The sequence below is a fragment of the Bubalus bubalis genome, chromosome 14, assembly GCF_019923935.1.
Source record: "Bubalus bubalis isolate 160015118507 breed Murrah chromosome 14, NDDB_SH_1, whole genome shotgun sequence".
Taxonomy (NCBI): domain Eukaryota; kingdom Metazoa; phylum Chordata; class Mammalia; order Artiodactyla; family Bovidae; genus Bubalus; species Bubalus bubalis.
The window spans coordinates 72,997,241-73,020,886 of record NC_059170.1 but is presented as its reverse complement, the minus strand read 5'-3'; the positions used below and the strand labels follow the sequence as shown (position 1 = coordinate 73,020,886).

Below are 23,646 nucleotides of genomic sequence, written 5' to 3'. Positions count from 1 at the left end.
CTGCCCCTGGGTGCCTGCTGTGGCCTTGCCTTCCAGGCCTCGTGGAGGTGTTGTTCCCCTCTGCCCTCCTGCAGCTGCCCGCCGGCCTGCCAGCCTCCCTTCTGCACCTGCAGGCCTCCCCCCAAGGCTGCAGTGGAGGTTACAGGAAGTGATGGAAGCAGGCAGCCACACAAGCGGTGGGGAGCCTTTCACAGGCCGCGGCACCCTGTTGAAGCAGGGCCACCTGCTGTTTGGGTGCTGTGCCCGGCAGCCTTGATTTGTCAAGTGAATTGTGTTGTGTTTAGGGGCCCTCAGTTGACATCACTCATGCCTCTCTCCTCAGGTTAATGACCACGAGAGGGAAATGGAGGTGACGAAAAGGGCCTTTGCAGAGGAGAGGAGGGAGCTGGAGCAGGCCTTCCAGCTCAAGGTTGGCATGCTGCAAGGTCAGAAGGCCAAACTGGCGACGCTGCACGCGGAGTCGCAGGAGGTGGTCCGAGACCTGTGGGAGCCGCTGCAGAGGAGGGCGGAGCTGGAGCAGGGCCACACGTGGCAGCTGAGCCAGGACAGAGCGCGGCTGCGGGAGGCGCTCCAGCAGCTCAGGTCCGCCACCCCAGCCTTGCGGAATCTCAGGTCCAGGGTTTGTTGCCCAGAACCCGGAGTTGAAACTGAATTTGGGAAGATTGCTCAGAGTCACAAGTACTTGTTACCTGAGTGGTGAGCCCTGAAAGAGCAGGTTACTTTACACAGGTCCTGACTTTTCTTTCAGCCACACCGTGCGCATGGCATGAGAGAGCTTAGTTCCCTCACCAGGGATCTAACCTGTGCCCCTGTGGTGGACACACGGAGTCTTCACCACTGGACTGCCAGGGAAGTCCCAAGGAGTCTGACTTTAAAAACACAGTCTCCCTCATCTGTCATCTCGTGTCTCCTGGGGAGGTGGACGAAAGGCCTAAATGCCCCCAAATAATGGGAAAGGCCTTTAGTTTGGGTTAGTGGAGTTCTTGAAAGAAACTGAGATTTGTGAGCAAAGGAGGGAACAGGTTTATTTGGAAAATTGGAACATGATCTTCTGTGCTAGAGAAGAAGGGCCCACATGCCCATCCTCCGGGCCCCACCAGGGAGCTGGGGCTGGAGGCCTGAGGGGAGGCTAACGGTGGGGAGGCGGTCTGTGAGCCGGTGATGGAGCGTCAGGTGTGCAGCCTGGCCCTCCTTCCCGGCCCCCCTGGGGCCCAGACCGGCACCCACTCCATCTCAGGAGCCCAGGCCTCTAGAAGGGCTTTGCCAGGAGCCTCCCAGCACCACCCAGGAGATGACCCGGGTGACTGCAGGCAGGCCCAGCTGTGTGTTGTGGTTGCGGCTCTCTACCCAGTGTCCTTTGGCCCCGTGAGCGCCCACACGGCACTCCCGCAAGCTCGCCGCGTCCTGCGGAGGCAGAGGCTCCGTGAGCTGTTGTGGCCCTTGTCTGGGCAGAGGACACTGGCTCACCGCACACGCAGGTGTGTCCAGCTGAGGCGCCAGCTCCTGCCCGCAGGGTGACCGTGGCACGTTGCTTCACCGGAAAACAGATCACGTGGGATTTATGATGAGCCAAGGAATAAATGTCAGTGCACCTCCCAGCTTGAGACAGAAAATACTGGCATAGCCAGTAGCCCTAGGCTCTGTTCCCAGAGCCCCCTCCCTTCCCCCCGAGGCGCCTGGACTGTTGATCACCCGCTAGACCTTGCTGCAGGCCTCTGCCTCAGACGCGGGGGTCCCCCATGATGTGGAGCCTTGGTCGTGGTGGGCTGACTTCTGAATTCCCTGCTCCATGAAGCAGAGGTGGTGCTGGGCCTCACAAGTGGCAGAGCCTCAGGTGAACGTGTGGACCCACTGTTGCAATTGCGGCTGCGATCGAAGGCTGGTCTCGGGCCCAGTGCGCCTGCAAGTCCACATCAGGCCCCTGGCACACTCGGGGGCCTTCTGTGCGGGAGCAGCCCAGCGGCCACACGCGCTCTCTGCCGTCTGTCTCGGGCACGTCCTCTGGACAGGCACAGGAGCCAGTGCTGGGCCCCGGGCCAGGGGCTGTGCTGGGCCTCTCCCCGCTTCTCCTGGCTCGCGGCACGCCTTGGCTTGTTGGGCCCACAGCTAACGTCACAGTTCCAGTCCCAGTGGTGTCTGGATCATTGGACAGGGTTTCCTGGGCACCTGCCACCTGCTGTCACAGCTGGGGGTGCAGCCCGGAGTGAGACAGGTGTTTGCAGCTTTCGACGCCAGCGGGTGGGTGGAGAAGGCTCCATTCTCAGGCATCTGTGACCCTTGTTACAGGTCTGTTTAGGTCTTAGGTTTCCTCCTGGGTCTGTCTTGGTAGATTGTCTCAAGGCATTTGAATATGGCTGTTTTTCAGAACTCCAGGCCGGGCGTTTTACTGAATGGTCCTCAGCTTGGATGCCGGGTTTGATGCCTTCCTTATGGGGCCATCTTCTTCACTCTGATGTGTGGCCTTTCGTGAAACTGTCTTTGGAGTACATTTCCTCAGTTTTTGTGTATCTGATAATGTCTCAGCTTCTCTCCCATGTCTGAAGGCTGGTCTTCCTAGGAGCACAAACCTTGATGCGCAGTTGAAGGCTGCCCTCTGCCCTCTGACCTGGGCAGGCTGCTCTGTGTGAGCATCCATTTTCCATTGCTGCGGTGATGGGTTACCAGGAAGTCAGAGGCTTAAAGCATCATCACTTAGGACTTCACGGTGCTTGAGCCTGGAAGTCAGAAGTGCCTATGACTGGGCAGGAGTCTCGGTGTTGGCAGGCGCCTTCCTTTCTGGAAGCTCGGGAGGAAACCTGCAGGCCTCCCATTCTTGATCCACACCTTCCTCCTCTGATGCCAGCAGTGACTGGTTGGTCCTCCTCGTGCTCCATCCTGACTGCCAGTCTTCTGCCTGCTCTTCCACAGTGGAGGGCCCTAGCGGACAGTCTAGGACACTCTTTCCATCTAAGGGCAGTGAATTAGCAGCTTTAATTCTGTTTGTTGCATTGATTCCCCTTTGCTCTGAAATAGCACATTTGCAGTTTCTGGATGCAGACGTCTTTTAGAGGCTGTTATTCTGTCTCCACAGGAGGTGATCTGAGTTGTGTCGTCTGGTTGCTGTTAGCTTCTCCATCTTTTGTGGTTTTTCTTTGGTGTGTTTAGGTGTGTATTCCTTTCATTTTAACTTTTTATTGAAGTGTTATATGCACACACACAAAAATACACGTGTATACAGTTGGAAGAATTGATGAATTGGACACGTCTGTGTCACCAGCACCCAGAACACGTCCCCAGGGTCACTATTCCAAGTCGGGATAGTGGTAACCTCTGGGGGGGCTCTGGGGAACCCCATTTTTTGTTCTCGGTGCTGGTGTTCCTAAGAATGTTGAGTCATGGGGCGGGGGTGCCGTTTTCTTTTTATTTACCATACTTAGAAATATTATGCCTGCTGAGTATATAGATTTGTATCCTATGAAAATCTTTCAGATATTCTTTGTAAAATATTGCCTCTCCCCTCAGTGGCCTTTTCAGTTGGATGTATGATATTAGATCTTTTCACTTTTCCTCCTTTTCTTAACCTCTCTTTCATTTCTTGCAGCTTCTTTTCTGTACATGGCATGTTCTGGGTACTTTTTCATATCTCTGTGTTCCAGGTCAGTGATTCGTTCTTCAGCTATATCTAATCTACCAGTGAGCTTTTCTTTTGACATTGATTTTTTTTTTCATTTTCTAACATTCTATTTGATCCTGCCTGATCATTTCTGATAGCTTCTTGCTTGCTTGTCCACTTTTTATTTCCAGCCTTTATTTAAGTAAACATTTAGTAATATTTATCCCAAGTTTGTGTCTGATAATTCCAATATCTGGGATCTAATTCTGTTGTTTTGGCTTCTTCTCTCATCAGTGGTCCTTTCCCACATACGTTGTGGTGACCTTTGATTGTGAGCTCATGTTCACACGATGTTTATCTCTGGGACTCTTGAGAGCTGTAGTAGAGGGTTCTCTCTGCAGAAAGGATGTGTTTTGCTTTTTCCAAGAAGGCTTGGGAGCCTCTTAATCTGAGACCGCTTAACCTATTCCAGGGAACCAGCCCAGCACACGCACCCCTGGTGTGGTTTCTCCACACCGATGTAGGTGTTGGCCTCAGGGTGACGCTCAGGGCAACCCCATCTTTGTGTTGCTTAATGCTCACAGCTCTGATTTCAGCATTCAGGTTTTTGTTTAAGGCCCGTGGAGGTTTCTATAACCTTCTGTGAGGACGCCGCACCTTAAATGATCAGCTTTGCACAGGCTCTGGTTATCTGGTGAATGTGGAGGACTGGGATAAGGCAACCACCATCTTATTCGAGGTCCAGGAAACTGGAAACAGAACCCCCACCCCCCCGCTGCCACCCACACACACACACCTGTCTCGAATCAGTTTTGTTTTCCATCCAGGAGCCTGAATAACAGTTCAAAATACAGATCTCATTGGAGATCACTCTCCTCATTGAAACCCTTCATTTCTTGTAAACTTCCATTGACTTCTGTGTCTTAATTTTTCTGTTTAGTTCCTCATGAGAAAAATGAAATCGTACTTATGCTTATGAAGGAGATACTTATGCTTGATATTATAACAATAATATATTAAACATATGAGGTCATGTGCTTGAGTGCTTTTAGATTGAAAAAACCAGAAGTTAATGGCAGGTAGAGACCTGATGTTTAGGGGAATAAGTGTCAGTGACACCAGCACATATGAAGGATAGATTTTCTGGGCGGCAGGTGTGGGTTTCAAGCTGCCTCCCCATGATCTTTATTGGTCAGTTGCACATCAGTGGAGTTACCTTCCAGGGAGACTAAGAGCATCGGAAGCCAAGGGCTCCAGGCAGACTTGGCCTGGGCAGCCTCTGTAAGTACTTGCTTTCCCCTCCTGAAGATTCCACGTTGCATCGGATCACCCTCCGTCCGCTGACACGGGCATCTTTCCATTGTCCTCCAGTGCTGACCTCAGGGTGTAGGATAGGGGGCACTCCCCATAGAATTCAGCTTCCTGAGTCCTTGTGTTCCTCAGCTTTGTGCTCAGGGTCCCTGGGGGGGATTTCCTTGCAACAACTCTGTGAGGACTCTCACCCAGCATCTTGCATTGGTGCCAGCTGCGAGCACGCTGACATTTCAGTGAAGGTAAGGAGATGCAGGAACGGGCCAGCTGTAAACACAGAACCAAGGTGCCGAACACGCTAGTCACTGGCTCTTTTAGGAGCTAAGAAAGCTTTGTTTTTCTATAGCTTATCTCTTGGGAGATGCAAGCCAGAGCAGGTTAACACTGGATACAGGGAGGGACTGGTGCCCTGTGTCCCCATCCAGGGAAGGAAAGTGGGGCTGGGGGTCATTGCAAGACCAGACTGTGTCGGGTGACTAGCTCCTGGAATTCCCACTCTTCTTTCTTTTTAAAATTTGTTATCCAGAATCGAGTTGGAAAAGCTTTCTGAAGAAAACATGCTCTTGAAAAATGAGCTGGGGAGGATCCAACAAGAGCTTGAAGCTTCAGAAGGGACGGAGGCTGCACAGAGGTAAGGGCCAGCTCATGGGTCCCACCCCAGCCACCCATCCCGGACACGGTTTGCTCATCGTAGAAGAAGCTCAGAGGGCATTACTGTAGAAAGTGGGACGTGTTCACAGAAAACCCACACTCCAGGAACGGTCAGCAGAGAACTGTGCTGCCCTCCAACCAGCCTTGATGGGCACGGGAGGGCTCATGCGTCCTGCAGAATACTCCATAGCATGCTCAAGGGTCAGAGGAGGCATCCTGCATCCCTGGAGGGGCAGGAGGGCCTCTTACATCCTTCCTGGGCCAGGAGAATCTGCTGCTTCTTGTCCTGATGATGATCTCAGCCGTGCTTCTGTCCATGGTTCCTTCCTGGTCTGTTGATTTCAGTGTGTCAGGGTCAGGGGTGTAGGGCAGGGGCCTGAGCACTGAGGCAGGAGCTGTGTGTATTGTAGAGGGATGCTTGTCAGGAGATTCCAGCTTTCACTATCAGAGCCTCATCTAAGGAGGGTTTGCCTTTTTTTTTTTTAATAAAATTCAAATGAGCTCAGCTGTAAACTGCTGAGAATGTGGTGTTGATTTGATAAAAGTGCCTGACGATTAAAGTGTGGAATCCAGAGTGGATGGTCACCCAGCGATCACTGTTACGTTACAGCAATTCTGAGATCCGAAAGGTTTCTTCCCACCAGGAGCCATTTTCCCTAAGTTTGGTGCTGGGGCCCTTTTGACAGCAGACGTCAGTAAATGTAAGGCTGTGTTGATCGTTATGCTTCTGGGTGTGAAGGGAACTCCCACGTGCTGGAGAGAGAGTAACATGTGCTGTGCAACTGAGGAATGTCGTGGAGGGTTTGTTCTTACAGTGCTGGCAGGGTTCCTCTGGCTCCCAGGCTGGGATCCAACTGGACCAGCAGCAGTGACCGTGCAGGACAGTGACAGACCAGTGGCTGTAGGGTATCGAGAACAGGTGTACAAACCAGCCACCACGGTGACCACCGTGAGCAATGACTCATCAGTGACACTGTTAACTTTGCTTCTCCAACAGGAAGGAAATTGAGGTTTTAAAGAGAGACAAGGAAAAGGCCTGCTCTGAGATGGAAGAGCTCTGCACGCAGGTTAAGTATTGACCCCTGGTGTGAAACGGATGCCCCCCTCCCTCTTCCATTGTTTTGAAATAATCTCAAACTTACAGAAAAGAAACACAGAACATTTTTATGGAAGTTACAAGAGTTACTGGCCCATAAGCCCGCTCCCACTCCAAGCTGGGGAATCAGTGTGGATATGACGGGTTGTGGCCCCGTCAGCCACAGCCGGGACCTCGTGTGGCTTCAGTCTGCCTTTCCTTGTTCTTAGGACCTGGTGCTTTTGAAGGTTATAAGCAGTTGTTTTGGTGTGTCTAAAACTTCCTTATAATTGGATTCAGATTATGTGGGAATATCCCCTTCTCATTCTATCCTGTCCGGGGACACAAGCTTTAGTGACGTCTTTAGATTCTTGGTCAGGTGCTGTTGGCCAGGCTTCTTCACAAAGTTACTTTCCCCTTGGTAATTACGGAACATTTTATAGGAAAATCCTTTGATATGATGTGAATGTCCTGTTCTTCATCAAACTCTCACCCAGTTGTTCTCCCTGTTTATTTAATAGGTTATAATATGTTACCATCAGTATTTATTTTCATGCTCAATTGTCCCAGATTTGGCTAATAAGAGCACCCTCCGGGTGAGTTCTGGGCCCTCCAGACAGGTCCTGGTCATTATTTGAGCACTTCCTTACTTTCTAGTGTCCCATGATATTCCAGGTTCATCTGGTACTTCCCTTGCCCCAACCCTGGAAGCACCCACTTCTCCAAGGAATCCTTGGTGACTTTTAGCTCAGAATGGTACTTGGAGACCCAGATTTGGGTACTGGGGGTGCTCACGGCTCCGGGATCATCACTATGTCCAAATGCAGTTAGCGCGTGGAACTAGGGAGGGTATATTTATTATGCTCTCATGCACGTGGTTTCAGGTATATTTATTTGTACACCTCTCTACCAGAAATCATAAATTCAAACTCTGAAATTCCAATATCACGGGGATGGTTCTAGCTTTCTCTCTCTGTATTTATAACTTATGCCTCTAGCAGTGAAAAGCCTGGTCTCCATCATCCTCAGTGGATGCACTTACCATTTGGTCAGTCCCCTGTAGCCTGCACGTGAATGCCCTTCTCACGCTGTTTAGCACTGACCACCACACTGGTCTCCCTTTGGTCCATGAATAAATGCTTTCTGCACTTGGTCTCTCTTATTGGCTTTTGTACCCAAGCACACAGCTTGGAGGGCTTCGCTTGTGACTCAGCTGCTAAAGAATCCACCTGTAGTGTGGGAGACCTGGGTTTGGTCCCTGGGTTGGGAAGATCCCCTGGAGAAGGGAAAGGCTACCTACTCCGGTATGCTGGCCTAGAGAATTCCATGGACTGTATAGTTCATGGGGTCACAAAGAGTTGGACACGACTGAGCTTCTTTCAGTTCACTTCACACAGCTTGGATGTGTCATTCTTTTTTAATTTTTTTAAAAATTGAAATTATTACTGATAATTGCAGGCTCACATGTGGTTGTAAGACATATATTACAGAGGAATACACTTTGTCCAGTTTCCCCTGTGGTCACGTTTTATGAAACTTTAGTATAGTATCTGCATTAGTATGCTAGGGCTGCCATAGCAAAGCACCGCAGACTGAGGGGCTTACACAACAGAAGTTTATTTCCTCACAGTTCTCAGAGTTAGAAGTTCAGGTCAGGCGGGGCTGGTTTCTTCTGAGGCCTCTCTCTGGTTTGTACACAACTGTCCTGCCTGTGTCCTCCCGTGATCCTCCTTCAGATGCGTCTGTGTCGTCATCTCTTATTAGGGCACCATCATACTGCATTCATATGACCTCGACCTTAATCACCTCTTTCAAGACCCGGTCTCCAACTGCAGTCCCTCTGTACAGGATTGGAGGTTTGGGCTTCAACATTGAATTGGGGTGTGGGGGGTGGCGCAAGTCAGCCCTTAATGAGCATCACAGTCAAGCTGTTGACATTGATGCATCCGTAGGTCTTACTTCCCCAGTTTTTTTTGCGGGGCGGGGGGTGTTCTTTTTCTTGGGGGAGGGGCTTCGTTGCCCCACAGCATGTGGCATCTTAGTTCCCCAATCAGGGATGGAACCCGAGTGTCCTGCCTCGGAAGGCAGATTCTTAACCACGGGGCCACCCAGAAAGTCCACATGCTTCCGCAGCTTTGCGTATGTTCTCGTGTGGGTGTCAGGTCTACACGGTTTTATTCCCTGTGCAGGTTCATGTCTCCACAACCCAGCTGCAGTGCCACTAGGTCCTTCATATTATTCATTCACAGCTACATCCGCCATCTGTCTTTCTGCCCACCTATCCCAGCCCCAACAGCACCCTTAGGGCAGAAAACAAAGAGGAACTGAAGAGCCTCCTGATGAAAGTGACAGAGGACAGCCAAACTTGTACCATTTCACCAGTGACACACAAGGAACCATACCGAATGAGCTCTCTGGGACTGCCTCTCCGCACATAGCACGGCTCCCTGCTGCGTGTCCACAGTAGTTTCTTCCTGCCACTGGATGGCATTCCAAGGCATTAATGTCCCCCCACAGCTCGTCTTCAGTTCAGTTCAGTCTCTCAGTCGTGTCCGACTCTGCGACCCTAAGGACTGCGGCACGCCAGGCTCCCCTGTCCATCACCAACTCCCGGAGCTTGCTCAGACTCATGTCCATCGCGTCGGTGATGCCTTCCAACCATCTCATCCTCTGTCGTCCCCTTCTGCTCCTGCCTTCAGTCTTTCCCAGCATCAGGGTATTTTCCAATGAGTCAGTCCTTCACATCAGGTGGCCAAAGTATTGGAGTTTCAGCTTCAGCATCAGCCCTTCCAATGAATATTCAGGACTGATTTCCTTTAGGATGGACTGGTTGGTGTCTGCACCTTGCAGTCCAAGGGACTCTCAAGAGTCTTTTCCAACAGCACAGTTCAAAAGCATCAGTTCTTCGGCACTTAACTTTCTTTATGGTCCAACTCTCACATCCATACATGACTACTAGAAAAACCATAGCTTTGACTAGATGGACCTTTGTCAGTTTTTTAACATGCTATCTTGGTTGGTCATAGATTTTCTTCCAAGGAGCAGGCGCCTTTTAATTTCATGGCTACAGTTACCATCTGCAGTGATTTTGGAGCCCAAGAAAATAAAGTCTATGACTGTTTCCATTGTTTTCCCATCTATTTGCCATGAACTGATGGGACCGGATGCCATGATCTTAGTTTTTTGAATGTTGAGCTTTAAGCCAACTGTTTCACTCTCCTCTTTCACTTTCTTCAAGAGGCTCTTCAGTTCCTCTTTGCCTTCTGCCATAAGGGTGGTGTCATCAGCGTATCTGAGGTTATTGATATTTCTCCTGGCAATCTTGATTCCAGCTTATGCTTCATCCAGCCTGGCATTTTGCATGGTGTACTCTGCATGTAAGTTAAACAAGCAAGGTGACAATATACAGCCTTGACATACTCCTTTCCCAATTTGGAACCAGCTTGTCTTAATGCTCACCTTTTAAAGGATGGCTGGGCTGATTCCAGTTTTGGGCCGTCACAGAAGCTGCAGTGAACGTTCCTAGGCAGGTCTTTGTGTGGATGGTCTTCATTTCACGGGATAGATGCCCAGGAGACAATTGCTCATCTGTACGGCAGCTACATGTCTAGTTTTATATGAAATTGCCCAGCTGTTTTCCAGAGCAGCTACTAAAAGTTTATGTTCCCACCAGCAGCGTATGCCAGGCCCAGTTGCCCCACATCCTTGTCCACACTTGGTGTTGTCACTCTTATTTGAGCCAGTCCAGTAGTGAGTCACACTGAGTCAGAACAGCTGGCGGGGGCTCCACTTGGCTATCCCCTTCCCCTCGCTGGCTCAGGCCTGGTGAAGAAGGAGGTTTCCCTCGAGGGCAGAGAACAGAACGCTCTGTGTGCTTCAAAACAGGCGTGGTCCTAGTCTCCTCAGGCTCATACAGACACCACAAGCAGGCGGCTTCAACTACAGGGTTTATTGTTCCAAGGTTCTCAAGGCCTCGGTCAAGGCGGGGCCGGCCTGGTTCCCGTGAGGCTCTTCCAGGCTTGTGGGGAGCCCCCTCTCACTGTGTCTTCTTATAAAGTCACTGTCCCATTGGATTAGGACCCCACCTTTCGAGCACATTGAACCTGAATTACCTGCTAGCAGCCTTGTCTCCAGACTGGTGACTTTGTGGACCCGGTTCTACCCACAGCAGCCGCCTTGTTCAGGCCTCCAGCCTTTGGCTCCTGGTGAGCTGTGACGCTCTTCGCCTGTCTTTCTTTCTGGTTTTCAGAGCATTGGTTTGCCCTGTGACTTCAGTTCCCTGATGGGCCTGAGAAGAGTTGTTGACTTTCAGTTACTCAGCTTTTTCTTTGTTCTTGCTGGGAGGGTGGGAGTGACGACTTCCAAGCTCTTTCCAGGCCAGAGCGGAAATGGCGTTTTGTTTTTCTCGTGGGTTTCTGCACGTTCACTGTCAGGACATAGAAGCGTAGTGGATTTTCACCTGCTAGCCTTGTGTCCTTGCTGAGGCCCACTCACTCTGGGAGTGCGTTTGTCACCTCTGGTTTCCCAGACTCCTGCTGTACCCTGGAGACACCCGCGGTTCCCATCTGCCTCTTCCCACTGCTGCCTGCCTCCCCGAGCCTGGCTGATAAGGTGGGAATACCCACCCTGGGGCGACAGTGATGCATCCGCCCAGCTGTGCATGAACCCTGCTCCGAGGCACAGAGGGCTTCAGACCCTCAGCCTCCGGAGCAATTGCTAGGGAAAAGCAGAGGAGCAAAACATGGTTTGTGTGAAGGCGTGTGACACACGGTTGGCGATAACGAGCTTCCTTGTGTCGCCTGCTGGCTGCCATTTATCCCAGGCCGCACTGCCAGCGTCCAGCATCCACTGTCTGCAAAGTGGGTCATTTCATCAGTGTGCTGTGTTTAATGACAGTGATCAGATTTTTAAAGAGAATCATGTGTCTCAGGTTTAGCTAGGGTTCTGGGTTTTTTTTTTCCTTCAACTTGTATAAGATAATGTCAGAAATAACCGTGGGAGAAACGAGAAAAGCATGCCAGTTCTCCAGAGCAGTGATGGGATGTTGATGGGATGTGAGTGCTCCTGGTGCCCAGCGTTTGTTTCTTGGGGGATTGATCGTAGTTCATCCTCCACCCGGTGGCCTGAGAGCCCGTCACTCTGGGGACACTGAGCGAGCGCCTCACCCACTAGTTGCTAATGGCAACCCCACCCCCAGCTGTGATGCCCAAAGTGGTCTCCAAAGATTGCCAAGCTTCGCCTGGGGTGAAGAGTGTCCCTGGTTGAGGACCCCTGGGATGCTGCTGGCTTAAAAAAATAACTTTCCTACCTGTGTCTTCTCCCTGTTTGTTCCAGAGTCAGAAGTGTAGGGATGAACTGTCCCAGCTCAACCACAGGGTCCTGCAGCTCGGAGAGGAGGCCTCTACCCACCAGACCCAAAGCGAGAAGAGTCCCGCCACCGTCCAGCTGCTGATACACAGACTGGAGGAGGCCGAGCTCCGGGAGGGGCTGCAGGTGAAGGGCAGGCGGGGCAGGGAGGGGCAGGCAGCCGGGCCTCAAACAGACCAGGGTCAGCCCTGACGTGCCTGCAGGTAAAGCGAGGGGCTGCACAAGTGAGCCCTGAAAAGTGTGTGAACTTCCAGCAGCTTTTGCAAAGCCTGGTACCTCTAGAGAAAGTAGCAGAAAGGAATTAAATCCTGATGATAGGAGCCTAAATTGGGGTGACCTCTCCAGAGGTCATTAGGCAAAACATACATCAAGAGTGGTCAAGAACGTTGGTGTGCTCTGACTTCATGATTCTGCTGTGGGAACTTTACTGAACATTGTGTATGGACTTAGCTGAACATATTTTCATTGCTCTGGTGTTTATAATAGCACAACAGAATTGGAATTAGCTTTGAATCATCAACCATGTTGACTAAGTCAGTAAATTTTGGTGCCGCCATTAAAAACCACATTTTTGAATAGTGTCTAATGCTCTGGACATTATAAAGGAGAAAGCATGGCCCACGATGTCATGGTGGCAGCTTGTGTGTGTGTGGAGGAAGGGCCAGGAGATACAGCATGTTGGGTGTGCTGTGATCACTGCTGACTTAAATTTTGTAATTCTTGCTTTTCTGAAGTTTCTGCATTAAGCACGTATCACGTTGCTAGTGTTCTTCTTATACTTGTGAAACTGACATTTAAAAACAGGGTAACCAAATCCAAAAACTTGAACTTGAACTTGACCGCGTGACTCAGGACCGTCAGAGCCTGAGACTGGCACAGTCACAGCTGAGAGAGGCCCTTGAAGAGAGTCGGGACCAGGTGAGTGTGCATGGTGGTCCCCGGCTGAGGGGGGTCAGCCTCGCCTCTGACAGCCTGCACGGGACTAGTCCGGCCAAGGGCGTCGCGGGGCTGGCTGAGGCCACACAGCTAGGGGGGCGCCCTCCAGGCCGAGGATTCAGTCAGGCCCCGTCCAGGGTCAGGTGGAACACGAGTGAACTGTGTGAAGGGCTGTGCCTGTTCCCTCACGAGGGCAGGTGGGCATAGCAGCACCTCTGGGTGTGCCCTCTGTAGGTGGAGGAGCCAGGGAACACGGAAGGTGGCCTCCGAGGTCCAGGCCGCGGGCGGAGCAGCCCCCGAGGGGACCAGCTCCTCGCCCTGGTGGAGCCCGGGTGTCACACGCCTGTTCATGTGTCTGGCAGTGCTGCCAATGCCCTGCCCTGCGCTTGTCTGGTGCCTGCCAGGCTCAGAGGTGCAGCAGCGGGGAGGCAGGGAGCTCACGGGCTGGGACACACAGATGTGAGCAGAGTGGGCCCAGGAGGGGTGGTGGGTGCCTGCCAGCGTGAGGTGCTGGGACGCAGGGCTGGTTCTTCCGAGGAGCTCGAGCAGGAGGAGAGGAGGGAGCTGACGGTGTGAGGTGTCCTGAGGGCCTCAGGCCCTGGTGGACTCAGACATGGGGTGCGCTTGGAGAGCCAGGGTCTTCAGGGGGAAGGGGCTGTGAGAGAGGGTCTCTTAAGCCTCGTGTCTCTGCTCAGCCTGGTACCAGGTTCCCCACCTGGTCTGACCCCTGGACTTAGCTGTGGACACCTGGTGTGAGAGGTCACTTCTCAGATGGCCCAGGTTGCAGAAGGGTCTGTCTGCATGTGGGACCCCTCCCTGTCCAGGGTCTTAGGAGGGGCTGGCAGACCCCTGTGGGCCCAGTCCCCCACTGTCAGCAGGCACTTTCTCCAAGGTGTCTCTGTGTACTGGGGGCCCCCTTCCCTGTTTGTAGTGCAAAAGGAACCTTGAGAAATTGCTGGACTGGTTTGAGCCTTTGAGGTGGAGAAGACAGATCCACCCGTGGGCAGCAGGACTGGGCTGCCGGAGGCTTCCCTGCCCGCTGGGGTGGGGGGATGCCCAGCACTCGGCCGCTGTCACGGGCAGGAGCGGCTGCTGTGAGGCAGCTGGTGTCACCTTTGGTGAGTTAGATGAGGACCCCCGAAAACACGCCTGGATGAAAGTGTGCAGAGAGAAGTAAGGCACTTACAGGGCATCTAGGGACCTTCGGGGGTGCAGAGGTGAGGGTGCATCCAGAGCCATGAAGAGGGAGTGGTCCTGAGGTCCCAGGGCCAGCAGGGGAGCCAGGCGTCAAAGAGGGTGCTTACACGGCCGGCATCCTGGGGTGCTGCGGGCGGGGGCACCTGCACCATCTTCTCCGTGGCATCGGGTCCTTGTTGCGTGGCAACCAAGCACCCAGGAAGGGCAGACAAGCATCCAGGCTGCTGAGCACTGTGCTGGGGGTTTCCTTAGCATCACTGCCCCACATTTGGCCGTGCCAGCCTGGATTCAGGGTGGAGAGGTCCGCCATCGTCTGAGGGGCTCACTGCCCCACCCCAGCACCCAGAACACGGAGGCCCTGGCTTCCTGGCTGCAGGGGCCCCGCTTCTCTTCTGGGGACATCCTGCCTTCTCACGTGGTGGTCCAGCAGGGCTCTCCGGAGCGGGCCCACCCTCCACCCACACCTTGCTTTACAAGGAGGGCCTCAGGGGCACTCAGCTGGGCCGTGCTGAATACTGCCTGGCCAAGGAGAGTGGACGACGAGGCCTGTGGTCAGGCTTCAGGGCTAAGCAGAGCATCGGCTGCAGGAGGCAGCAAGGCACCCAGGCAGGTGTGCGGGACTCAGACCTGGGCTGGAGTGACTGCATAGTGATCATCCGAAGCTCTAAAGCCGCAGGGAGGCGGCTACGTCTGGTGGAGGGTGTGTGAGAACTTCCCTCCCCTCTCTTCATCCCAGGAGCGTGGCAGCTGCCCCACTGGACCTGTGTGTGTGGTGTGCTTCTGGGGGTCTGTCCGGGGAAACTGCCCAGGGTGGCCCCTCAGACACGCGGTGACACAGGCCAGTGAGGGAGTAGGGCTGTGGCTCACAGTTTCACCCCTGCCCGGGGTGGCCAGTGCCCTCCTCCCCTGCCTGCCCTCAGCAGGGCCCCTGGTGGAGCCGCCGCCTCTCCCGTCCACGGGGTCTCAGGGCAGGTCTGTGTGCTCCAGACGAGGCCGCCGGAGCCCGTGGTGTAAATGGTGTTTAGATGGCCTCCCAGGCACTCCATTCAGGGAAAGTGGCCAGGCTCTGGGCAGCCTGGTGCCAGCGATCCTGTGGGTTCTGTGCCGAGGAAGCAGGTGGCCGAGTCCGTCCACATCCACACCTCTCCAGATGCTGTGCAACCACCTCCGGGGCCCTGGCCACAGCCCGTCTCAGGAGCGTGAGCTCTACATTTAGAGGGAGGCTGCTCTACACAGCTGGTGTGAGTCCCATTATTGAAGGAATTAAACCCAGCAAAGAACCCAGGGGGTAAACAGGACAGAATAACTTGATCCTCCCAGGATCCGGTACGAGGTCACAGGGAGGGCTACAGGCAGGCCTTCCAGGCTCTCAGGGTACAGAAGCGCCCCTGAATGGACTTTGTGTTAGTCGCTCAGTCCCATCCGATTCTTTGCAACCCCATGGACTTTAGCTTGCCAAGCTCCTTTGTCCCTGGTATTCCCCAGGCAAGAATATTCGAGTAGGTTGCCATGCCTTTCTCCAGGGGATCTTCCCAACACAGGGACCAAATCCACATATCCCGTGTCTCCTGCATTGCAGGCGGATTCTTTACCGTCTGAACTACCAGGAAATGGAGTGTAGGCATCAGATAAATCGACTCTTTAGAAATCGTGGGCTCTGCTGGACACGCCCTTCCCTTGTGGGGTGGCCTACCAGGTAGAGATGCAGTTTTCTGTGTCTGGTGGTGACCCTGTAGCTCTGGGCAGTCACCCCAACCGCTGTGCCTTTTCCCTGGCAGCTGTATGGAGCCACCCAGAGGCTGCGGCTGGCCCGGTCGCAGCACACCCAGCAGGTGCGGCAGCTGCGGGAGGAGATGGCACAGCTCGTGCCCGCAGGCCGCGTGGCCGAGCTGCAGCGGCTGCTGGAAGGGGAGTGGCGGGGGGCACGGTGGCTCCAGGTGGAGGCCCAGGTGAGTGGGGACCGGGCTCGGGGGCCAGCTGGGGGTGATGGGGAGGGCGAGTAGGCTTTCTGGTTCCAGGGGGAGGATGGCCCGACAGCCCTCCCACCATGTGGGATGTTTATGGAAGCCACGGGACCCGGCTTTCGCTGGGGAGCTGGTGGGCATTGAGCGGCCGACCCGAGTCCCCCAGCCTGTTTTCTGGGCTGTGTGTGTCTGTAGCCAGCTACACACGTGGCCTGCTTCCAGGTCTGAAAGGTGGTGATAGAAGGGCCACAAGAGAGGGATGGGCAGGGATAGCTCTTCAGGAGTGCAGGCAGGTGCAAAGGTCCTGGGGTGGGCTGTGCTTGGCATGTTTCAAAGCAGCAAGAGGTGTGGGGTGCTGGTTGGACAAGAGATCAGCACAGTGACAGCACGGACTTGGGGAGCCCTGCTGTGTGCCAGGCTCACATGCAGAAACAGAGCTGCTGCCTTAAAAGGGCCGCAGAACAGTGGTTCAGCGCGTGCACTGTGGGGGACTGGATCCTGGCTCCACCACCTGAGCCGAGTGATTTAACTGAGTGAGTGATTCAACTCTCTGTGCTTCCATTTCTTTCAACCTCTGGTGGCAGTGGTTCCCACCTCAGAGCAGTCTCTCAGGCATCAGTGAGTGAGCACCTCAAAGTGCGAGCCTGGGGAAGCACATTTGGGTCCTCAAAGTTCATGGGTCAGTGGGAGGGTGAGAAGCGGCAGAGGGCTAGGTGCCTTCCTGAGGAAGGAATTTGTGCAAGATTGGAAAGGTGGGTAAAATCTGACATTTGTAAAACACAAATTCTAACGAAGAACAGCCTTTTAGCATTATGCAAACACATTGTGCTGGAGAGACATTTAAGCTAGGACAGATTATTGACAAAGGAAATTTAGTCAGAGATCCCCTAGAAAGACTACCATGTTTGGAAACTCAACTTTGAGTCATTTAGGACAAAGAGTCTCTTATCTGCTCACACTACAGTGAGAAATGCAGCTTTGTGGCTTGTGAGACATTTCTAACCATCCCTCCCTATAGATGAAAGGTTAGCCAGATACTCAGATTTTGTACACTTCAGCTGATTTCCATTCTAAAGTAAATAAGCCTGAGATGATTCTTTTTATTTTATTTTTATTTTTTTTTACGAACGAGGCAATTTATTAACCCAGCATCATTTGTTCTAATGCTTCTTGTTGGCAGCCGCCACCTGTCCAGTGATTCTGTCCAGATCTCTCTGTCCCTGAGGCGTCAGTTTGCAGCCCCCATCTTGGTCCTTTTCCACCATTTTCAGCCAATGTACCGTGTTGATCTCTGCCACTGCTGCTGCTGCGAAGTCGCTTCAGTCGTATCCAACTCTGTGTGACCCCATAGACGACAGCCCACCAGGCTCCCCCGTCCCTGGGATTCTCCAGGCAAGAGTACTGGAGTGGGGTGCCATTGCCTTCTCTGGTGTTGATCTCTAACCTCCTCTTATTCAGGAAGCACATGAAAAGCAGCTGAAAGCAACAGAAGAGCGGGTGGAGGAGGTGGAAATGATTCTGAAGAACATGGAAGTGCTCCTCCAAGAGAAAGTGGGTGAGCTGAAGGAACAGGTGAGTGACGGACGCCTCCTTTGGGCATCCGGGTAGCTGATGAGGGAGACAGGACCCCAGAGAACCCTGTGTCCTGCGGAAGTGTTGAGAAGGGCAGGGAGAGGGGAGAGAGAGGCCTTGCTGTCCTATGAGGTCTGCTTGCTGCTCCAGGAAGTGAAATGTGAGCATCTGTGGAAATGCTTCTCTTCCACAGTGACCGAACGTGGTTTATCTACAGCGCCCTGAGCCGCGGGTCCCCACTTCGAGTCACTCCACGCAGGCTGCCCGCTGCAGACCCCCACTCCCGCCTGTGTAGCCCCTGCCCTGCCGGCACCACCGCCCTCCAACCTTTTCGATCCCCGGGTCCTCACTTTCCTTCCCAGCCGTCAGATTCCTGGTGACCCCCTACCCCCCAGTCAGTCTTGGTAAAACCTCAACCCCAAGTAAATCTTGAGGCTCCTACATGCTGGGGGAGGGGGCGGGTAGGGGTTGACTGTCCCAGCTGCCGCCTTTCCCCCACACCCCTGTCTGGGGGCCCTTCCGCTCTGCCTCTGACCCCCAGACCCCTCCCCTCCTCTCAGTTGTGACTTGGGCTTGTGTCCCCGTAAGACCAGAAGGTCCCAGAGAAATGGCCATGCGCTCAGCTCGCCCAGCCCCGCTTCTGCCGCCCCCTCTCCGGTCTCCTCAGCACCGCCTTCTGGAGCCCGGTCCTCCCAGCGAGTTCTCTGCTGCCTTGACAGGCGCCCCTTCAGAGCTGTCTGCTCCCAGCCGCCCGGCCACCCAGGGGCCCGTCTGGCTGTTCAGCGCGGCCCTCGGTGCAGAGCAGAGCTCCCATCGCGCGCCCCACGCCCGGTCTTTTGGGTCCTGACAGCTGGGCTCCTCGTCTCCTCTGCCAGCCCGTCAGCAGCAGCAGTCTTCCTTAGATACGTTGGAGCTGCGGCCTGCCTCAGAGTAGACAGCGGCTTCTCCGGTGGCCTCGAGATTCTGCAGGACCTGGCCCCCTCCCCTCGGCCCCTCGCCCAGCCGGCGTGGCGGCCCGGCCTTCCTCATGGGCCTCCTGGCCGTTCCTGCCACCGCGCATGCGCCGGCCTCTGCCCGCGAGGTTTGCCCCGGCGTCCTCCATGCTTCTTTCAGGTCTCTGTGCACCTCAGGCTCAGCTGTGTCCCCCGCCTGGGTTCTCTGTTAACACGCCACCTGACCCTGCGTGCTCTGCTGGCTCCTCCCGTTAGAACACGTGCCTGTGGGAGCAGGGCCGTGGCCGGGCAGCACTGGCCTGCAGAGCTGCTCAGTAGCTACTTGAGTGAGTGGCCTCAGCGCGGACTTTCAAAGCCCAAAGCCGGGACCCCTGCGTCTTTGCATCTTGACTAGTGTATCCTGTGTCCCCATCACTGAAGCCCCTGTCGGTGTCGTGTGGGTGGCACCCAAGGTGCCTTGGTGCGTCCTGGCTGACATGGTGGGCCTGCAGAGCACACTGAGATAAGGCCATCATTTTGGGTACTCTTGACAGTTTCCTCATTGATTTTTGGAGGCCTCCAGATTTGGGTCTTCTTGTCTTCATTTCGTGATAAGTCAATTTGTACAAAGTTGGCTTAAATTTTCTCTACCACATAGTTCGTCAGTTTCCTCTCTCATGCCAGGATAACAAAACCTGTCATTACATCTAACATTTCTCTGATTTGTAAGGTTCCCCAAACTAGTCTGAATGCGTGTGGAGGAATAGGAAGGGAGAGCTGGTGGCGTGGCGTGGCTGCGTTAGACGTGCAGTACACTGTGGCTTTCTCCCCTCTCCAGTTTGAAAAGAACACCCGATCTGATCTGCTGCTCAAGGAGCTCTATGTGGAAAATGCTCACCTGACAAAAGCGCTTCAAGTCACTGAAGAGAAGCAACGAGGTGCCGAGAAAAAATCCCGATTCTTGGAAGAAAAAGTTAGAGCTCTCAACAAACTACTCAGCAAGATCGCTGCAGCATCCCTCGCTGTGTAGACTGCTTTTCTTCCTGGAGTTCATTTTGAAAGAACATCTTTAAAGTAAACCACTGTGACGCTGTAACTTATTGTGGCTTACTGGCTGTACGCCCCTGGATAGACGAGGATTGTGATTCTGTTTATCTCACAAGCATTTAATGAAGGTCTGTGTGCCAGATGCTGGGGAAACAGATTGTAAAAGACTACTTTTTTTTTTTAGTGGTCCTTGGGTAACTTCCAGAGTTACATTCCTAATTTTGCTACTGACAAGCAAAACAGATTATGGGGTTCCCAGCAAGGTAAATGGTAAAATAAAGCAATTTTAATGTTGCACTTCTGACCTTGGCTACAGAGATTCAAATGCAAAGTCAGGGCTCTATAGTTTTACCATTGCACTGTTAATGCTATGGGTTTAGTCACCAGCATTCTCGTTGGTGGATCGATAGAGAGACTCCAGAAACGTACTTTCTGTGACTTTCAACTGGCGATAAGGGATAGAGGAAGGAAGCCTTTTTGTCAGGGCCTGTTCCACCACGAGGGAGTCTAGACAGCGCTGGTATTTTAGGGCTGTGGACTCAGGGAAGATGGTATCCATTGTGAATGCAATCTTTTCCTCTTTGAAATGTCATCACACTGGAAAGTGTATGATATGTTTAAAAAAAAAAAGGGAAAAAGTATAGTTTTATATCCAAGATATACATAAAGTATGGTCATTTAGTTTATCAGAATAAACTACTGTAATATGAAGTCACTGTATTTGCAATAAAATCCTTTTCTATTAAAACCGATTAACTTCTAGATATTTTTTAAACTAAAATATTTCAGAGATATAGAAAAATAGTTCTATAGGAAGCACTCATATGTACTACATAAACATGCAGATGTGTTAAGGACACTGTTACAGCATCCTGGACAGAAGCCCAGTCCCTGTTCTACTGCAGCCAACCTCTCTCCCTGTCCTGGTGGCCTCCGCTCTCCTGAAGCTGCTGCACGCCCCCTCCCCTCCGTCTGTCTGCACATTTACTGTCCGTGCTGAATGAGAAAAGCCTTAAACCGGGGGAATAGATGGAAAGATCAGATCTGGGGTAGGAGGACTCAACAACATAAAGTGGGCTCTTCTCTCCATGCAACTCTGGTCGCTTAACCTATGACAAAGGAGGCAAGGATAGACAGTGGAGAAAACCGTCTTCAATAAGTGGTGCTGGGAAATCTGGACAGCTACAGTAAAAGAATGAAATTAGGACATTCTCTGATACCATACACAAAAATATACTCAAAATGGATCAAAGACCTAAATGGAAACTTTTAGAGGAAAACATAGGCCGAACACTCTTTGAGGGAATTCTCTGGCAGTCCAAGGGTTAAGACTGGGCACTTTCACTGCTGTGGGCCTGAGTTCGATCCCCGGTCAGGGAACTAGGATCCCACAAGTCGCATGGCACAGCCAAAAAAAAAAAAAAAAGCACTCTGACATAAACTGCAGAACTATCCTTTTTGATCCATGTCTTTGAATACTGAAAATAAAAATAAAAATAAACAAAGGGAACTTAATTATACTTAAAAGCTTCTGCACACCAAAGGAAACAAAAACAAAATAAAAAACTAATGGAAAATATATTTGCAAAGGCAGCAACTGACAAGGGATTAATCTCCAAAATATACAAATGTAGCTCTACGTCAAAAAAATAAAAATAAAAACCCAAAAACCCAATTTATAAATGGGCAACACAAATAAATAAAAATAAAAAATAGAAATGGGCAGAAGATGTTAATAGACAGTTCTCCAAAGAAGATAGACAGATTGCCATGAAATGATGGCACATGAAATGATGGTCAGCATCACTAATTATCAGAGAAATGCATGACAGAACTGCAATGAGGTATCACATCACACAGGTCAGAGTGGCCATCATCCAAAAGTCTACTAATAATAAAGGCTGGAGAGGGTGTAGAGAAAAGGAAACCCTCCTACATTATTGGTAATACTGTGAACTGGTATAGCCACTATGGAGAACAGTATAGAAATCCCTTAAAAAGCTGAAAATATACTAGAACTACTATATGATTCAGAAATCCCACTCTGGGGCATATATCTGGAGAAAACTATAATTCAAAAAGATACACATACTCCAGTGTTCATTCCAAACTCCCTTCCTATCCAAGGTTGCCACATCCCATTGAGCAGAGTGCCCCATGCTACACAGTAGGAAAGACAATTGAGTTTTCAACCTTGGGTCCATCACTTACTGTCTGCGTGACTTTGGTGAGGTTACTTAACCTTTCCGAGGGGAGCAGCTACTCACCTTCTGCTGGAGGAGCCAGGGAGATGGGTTCCCCTCTGTCCCCTCCCCAGCAGCGCATTCCTTGGCCCTGGTCCACCGGTACTTTGTCTTGTCCAGGCAGACGTGTTTAGGCCTGAGTTGTGCTCCTCTTCAGTCGAGGACCTTCATCATTAGCCTTCCTCTACTCACCACCCTGCGGTCTGGGGCCTGGTGCCCACCTGTCCAGGCCCACTGCATCCTGCCCTCTCTCCAGAGCAGCTGGACCCCTCCTTCCTCCCCAGCCTTGCCTTGATTATACCTAATGTCCACCCTTACTAGACTAGCGCTCCACCTAGTGACAGCGCTTCCCTGATTCTGCAGAAACAGTGATTATGAAAAATGGACAAGAGTAGTGACCGCTGCCACGTGTACGCTTAACAAAATGCCCCTTCACTCTACGTGATAACCTCCAACACCCACAACTTCATAAAGTTGGATGAGACAATTGAGGCTGAGGGTTTAAACTTAATATTTGAGCTGGGATTTGCACATGCACGGCCTGCCTGCCACCAAAATCTGACTCCTTCTGCTGCACCCCTTGGTTTGTCTTTATCACTGTGGGGGTTAGTTTATATTAGTGCCAAATCAGTACTGGGTGAGAGCTATCCCTCGCCCTCCCCAGGCAAACAGTTTAATTTGCAGGCTGAGATCACAGTAGACAGGAGATACATACATGGATCCATAGAGAAATGGAGAAAATAAATTGGTTTGAAAATATCTGAGGCTCATTTAGGGGCAGAGCGAGTAATAATTCAAAAGGATTCCAGCATCCCGAGCTTTGTCTTATCCACATACGACTATGATCTCTCTTCTCAAAGCTGAGGGCCCAGACATGGCCCTTGGGTTCTGCCCTGCTACAGATGTGGTTTATTTAAGCATCTGAACGCCAGCATCCCACTTTCCTTTAGACAGTTTTCTTGTGCTCTGACAGCTTCAGAAACTATCCAGGGAGCAGATGTGGACAGAGCAGCCCAAGGACTGCTTGGAGCTGCCGGCTGCACTTGCCTCGATCCTGGAGAAATAGTTCTCCCATCCCTCAGCCTCATTCAAGGGCTGAAAACAGCCCCAGGGCTCATCCGTGTCCCTGATAAAGAATCCTCTCTCTCCACTCCACACACACCCAGGTTCAGACCTGGGCCAATTTCACCACCTTTCAGGTTGGCTGTTGCCTGTCCTGCAGTATCAGAAATGAGAGGTTGACGCTACACTGTGAGTTTAGATCAGAATGTGCTGTGGAGCAAATGTGTGTTTCCTGCTTCTTCCCAGCCTCAGCCACCACCTGGGAAGAGAAAAAAGCTCATTGCTCTTTCCTGGGAGCCAGACTGAGGCAGGTTGAACATCCGCTCCAGCTGTTCTCCACACCTGGGATATGCTTAATCAGAGCACCGTGCGTCAGCCACACAGACACAGGGCAGGAGTCCCCTCCCCGCTGGGAAGTGACAACAGCCTGTGACTGTATGCACGCCAACCTGCCCCCCTCCCCATCTGTGGGGACAGATCAGGGACTGAGGGTCTTGAGCTCTTTTTCCCTCCAGTGAGGATCCAGCTCGTGGCCTCACCATGTGATGTTTATACCCTGGTAACATCACTGGCAGCTTTCTCTGAACCTTACCATCTAGCACCTGTGACCTGAAGTGCTGAGAGCTCTCTCCCTTCACCTGTAGGCAATCATTTGATTTCGCCTGCGGTGGCAAAGAGAACAATTCCAGAGTGAGAG

The 23,646-nt window shown here is 52.2% G+C and overlaps 1 protein-coding gene across 8 annotated transcripts in view; it reads left to right on the top strand.

The window, feature by feature from the left end:
• Positions 1–20,396, top strand: part of LOC102405658 (ninein-like protein) — a 94,705-nt gene extending 74,309 nt beyond the window's left edge. For all 8 annotated transcript variants that reach the window (XM_025264545.3, XM_025264551.3, XM_025264549.3 and 5 more), the window contains 8 exons: positions 323–582; positions 5,430–5,534; positions 6,552–6,621; positions 11,964–12,122; positions 12,801–12,914; positions 15,908–16,078; positions 17,552–17,665; positions 19,436–20,396. In XM_025264545.3, coding sequence (XP_025120330.2) covers positions 323–582; positions 5,430–5,534; positions 6,552–6,621; positions 11,964–12,122; positions 12,801–12,914; positions 15,908–16,078; positions 17,552–17,665; positions 19,436–19,627 — 1,185 coding nt within the window. In that variant the 3' untranslated portion in view covers positions 19,628–20,396. The remainder of the gene's footprint in view (positions 1–322; positions 583–5,429; positions 5,535–6,551; positions 6,622–11,963; positions 12,123–12,800; positions 12,915–15,907; positions 16,079–17,551; positions 17,666–19,435) is intronic.
• The last annotated feature ends 3,250 nt before the right edge of the window (positions 20,397–23,646 follow it).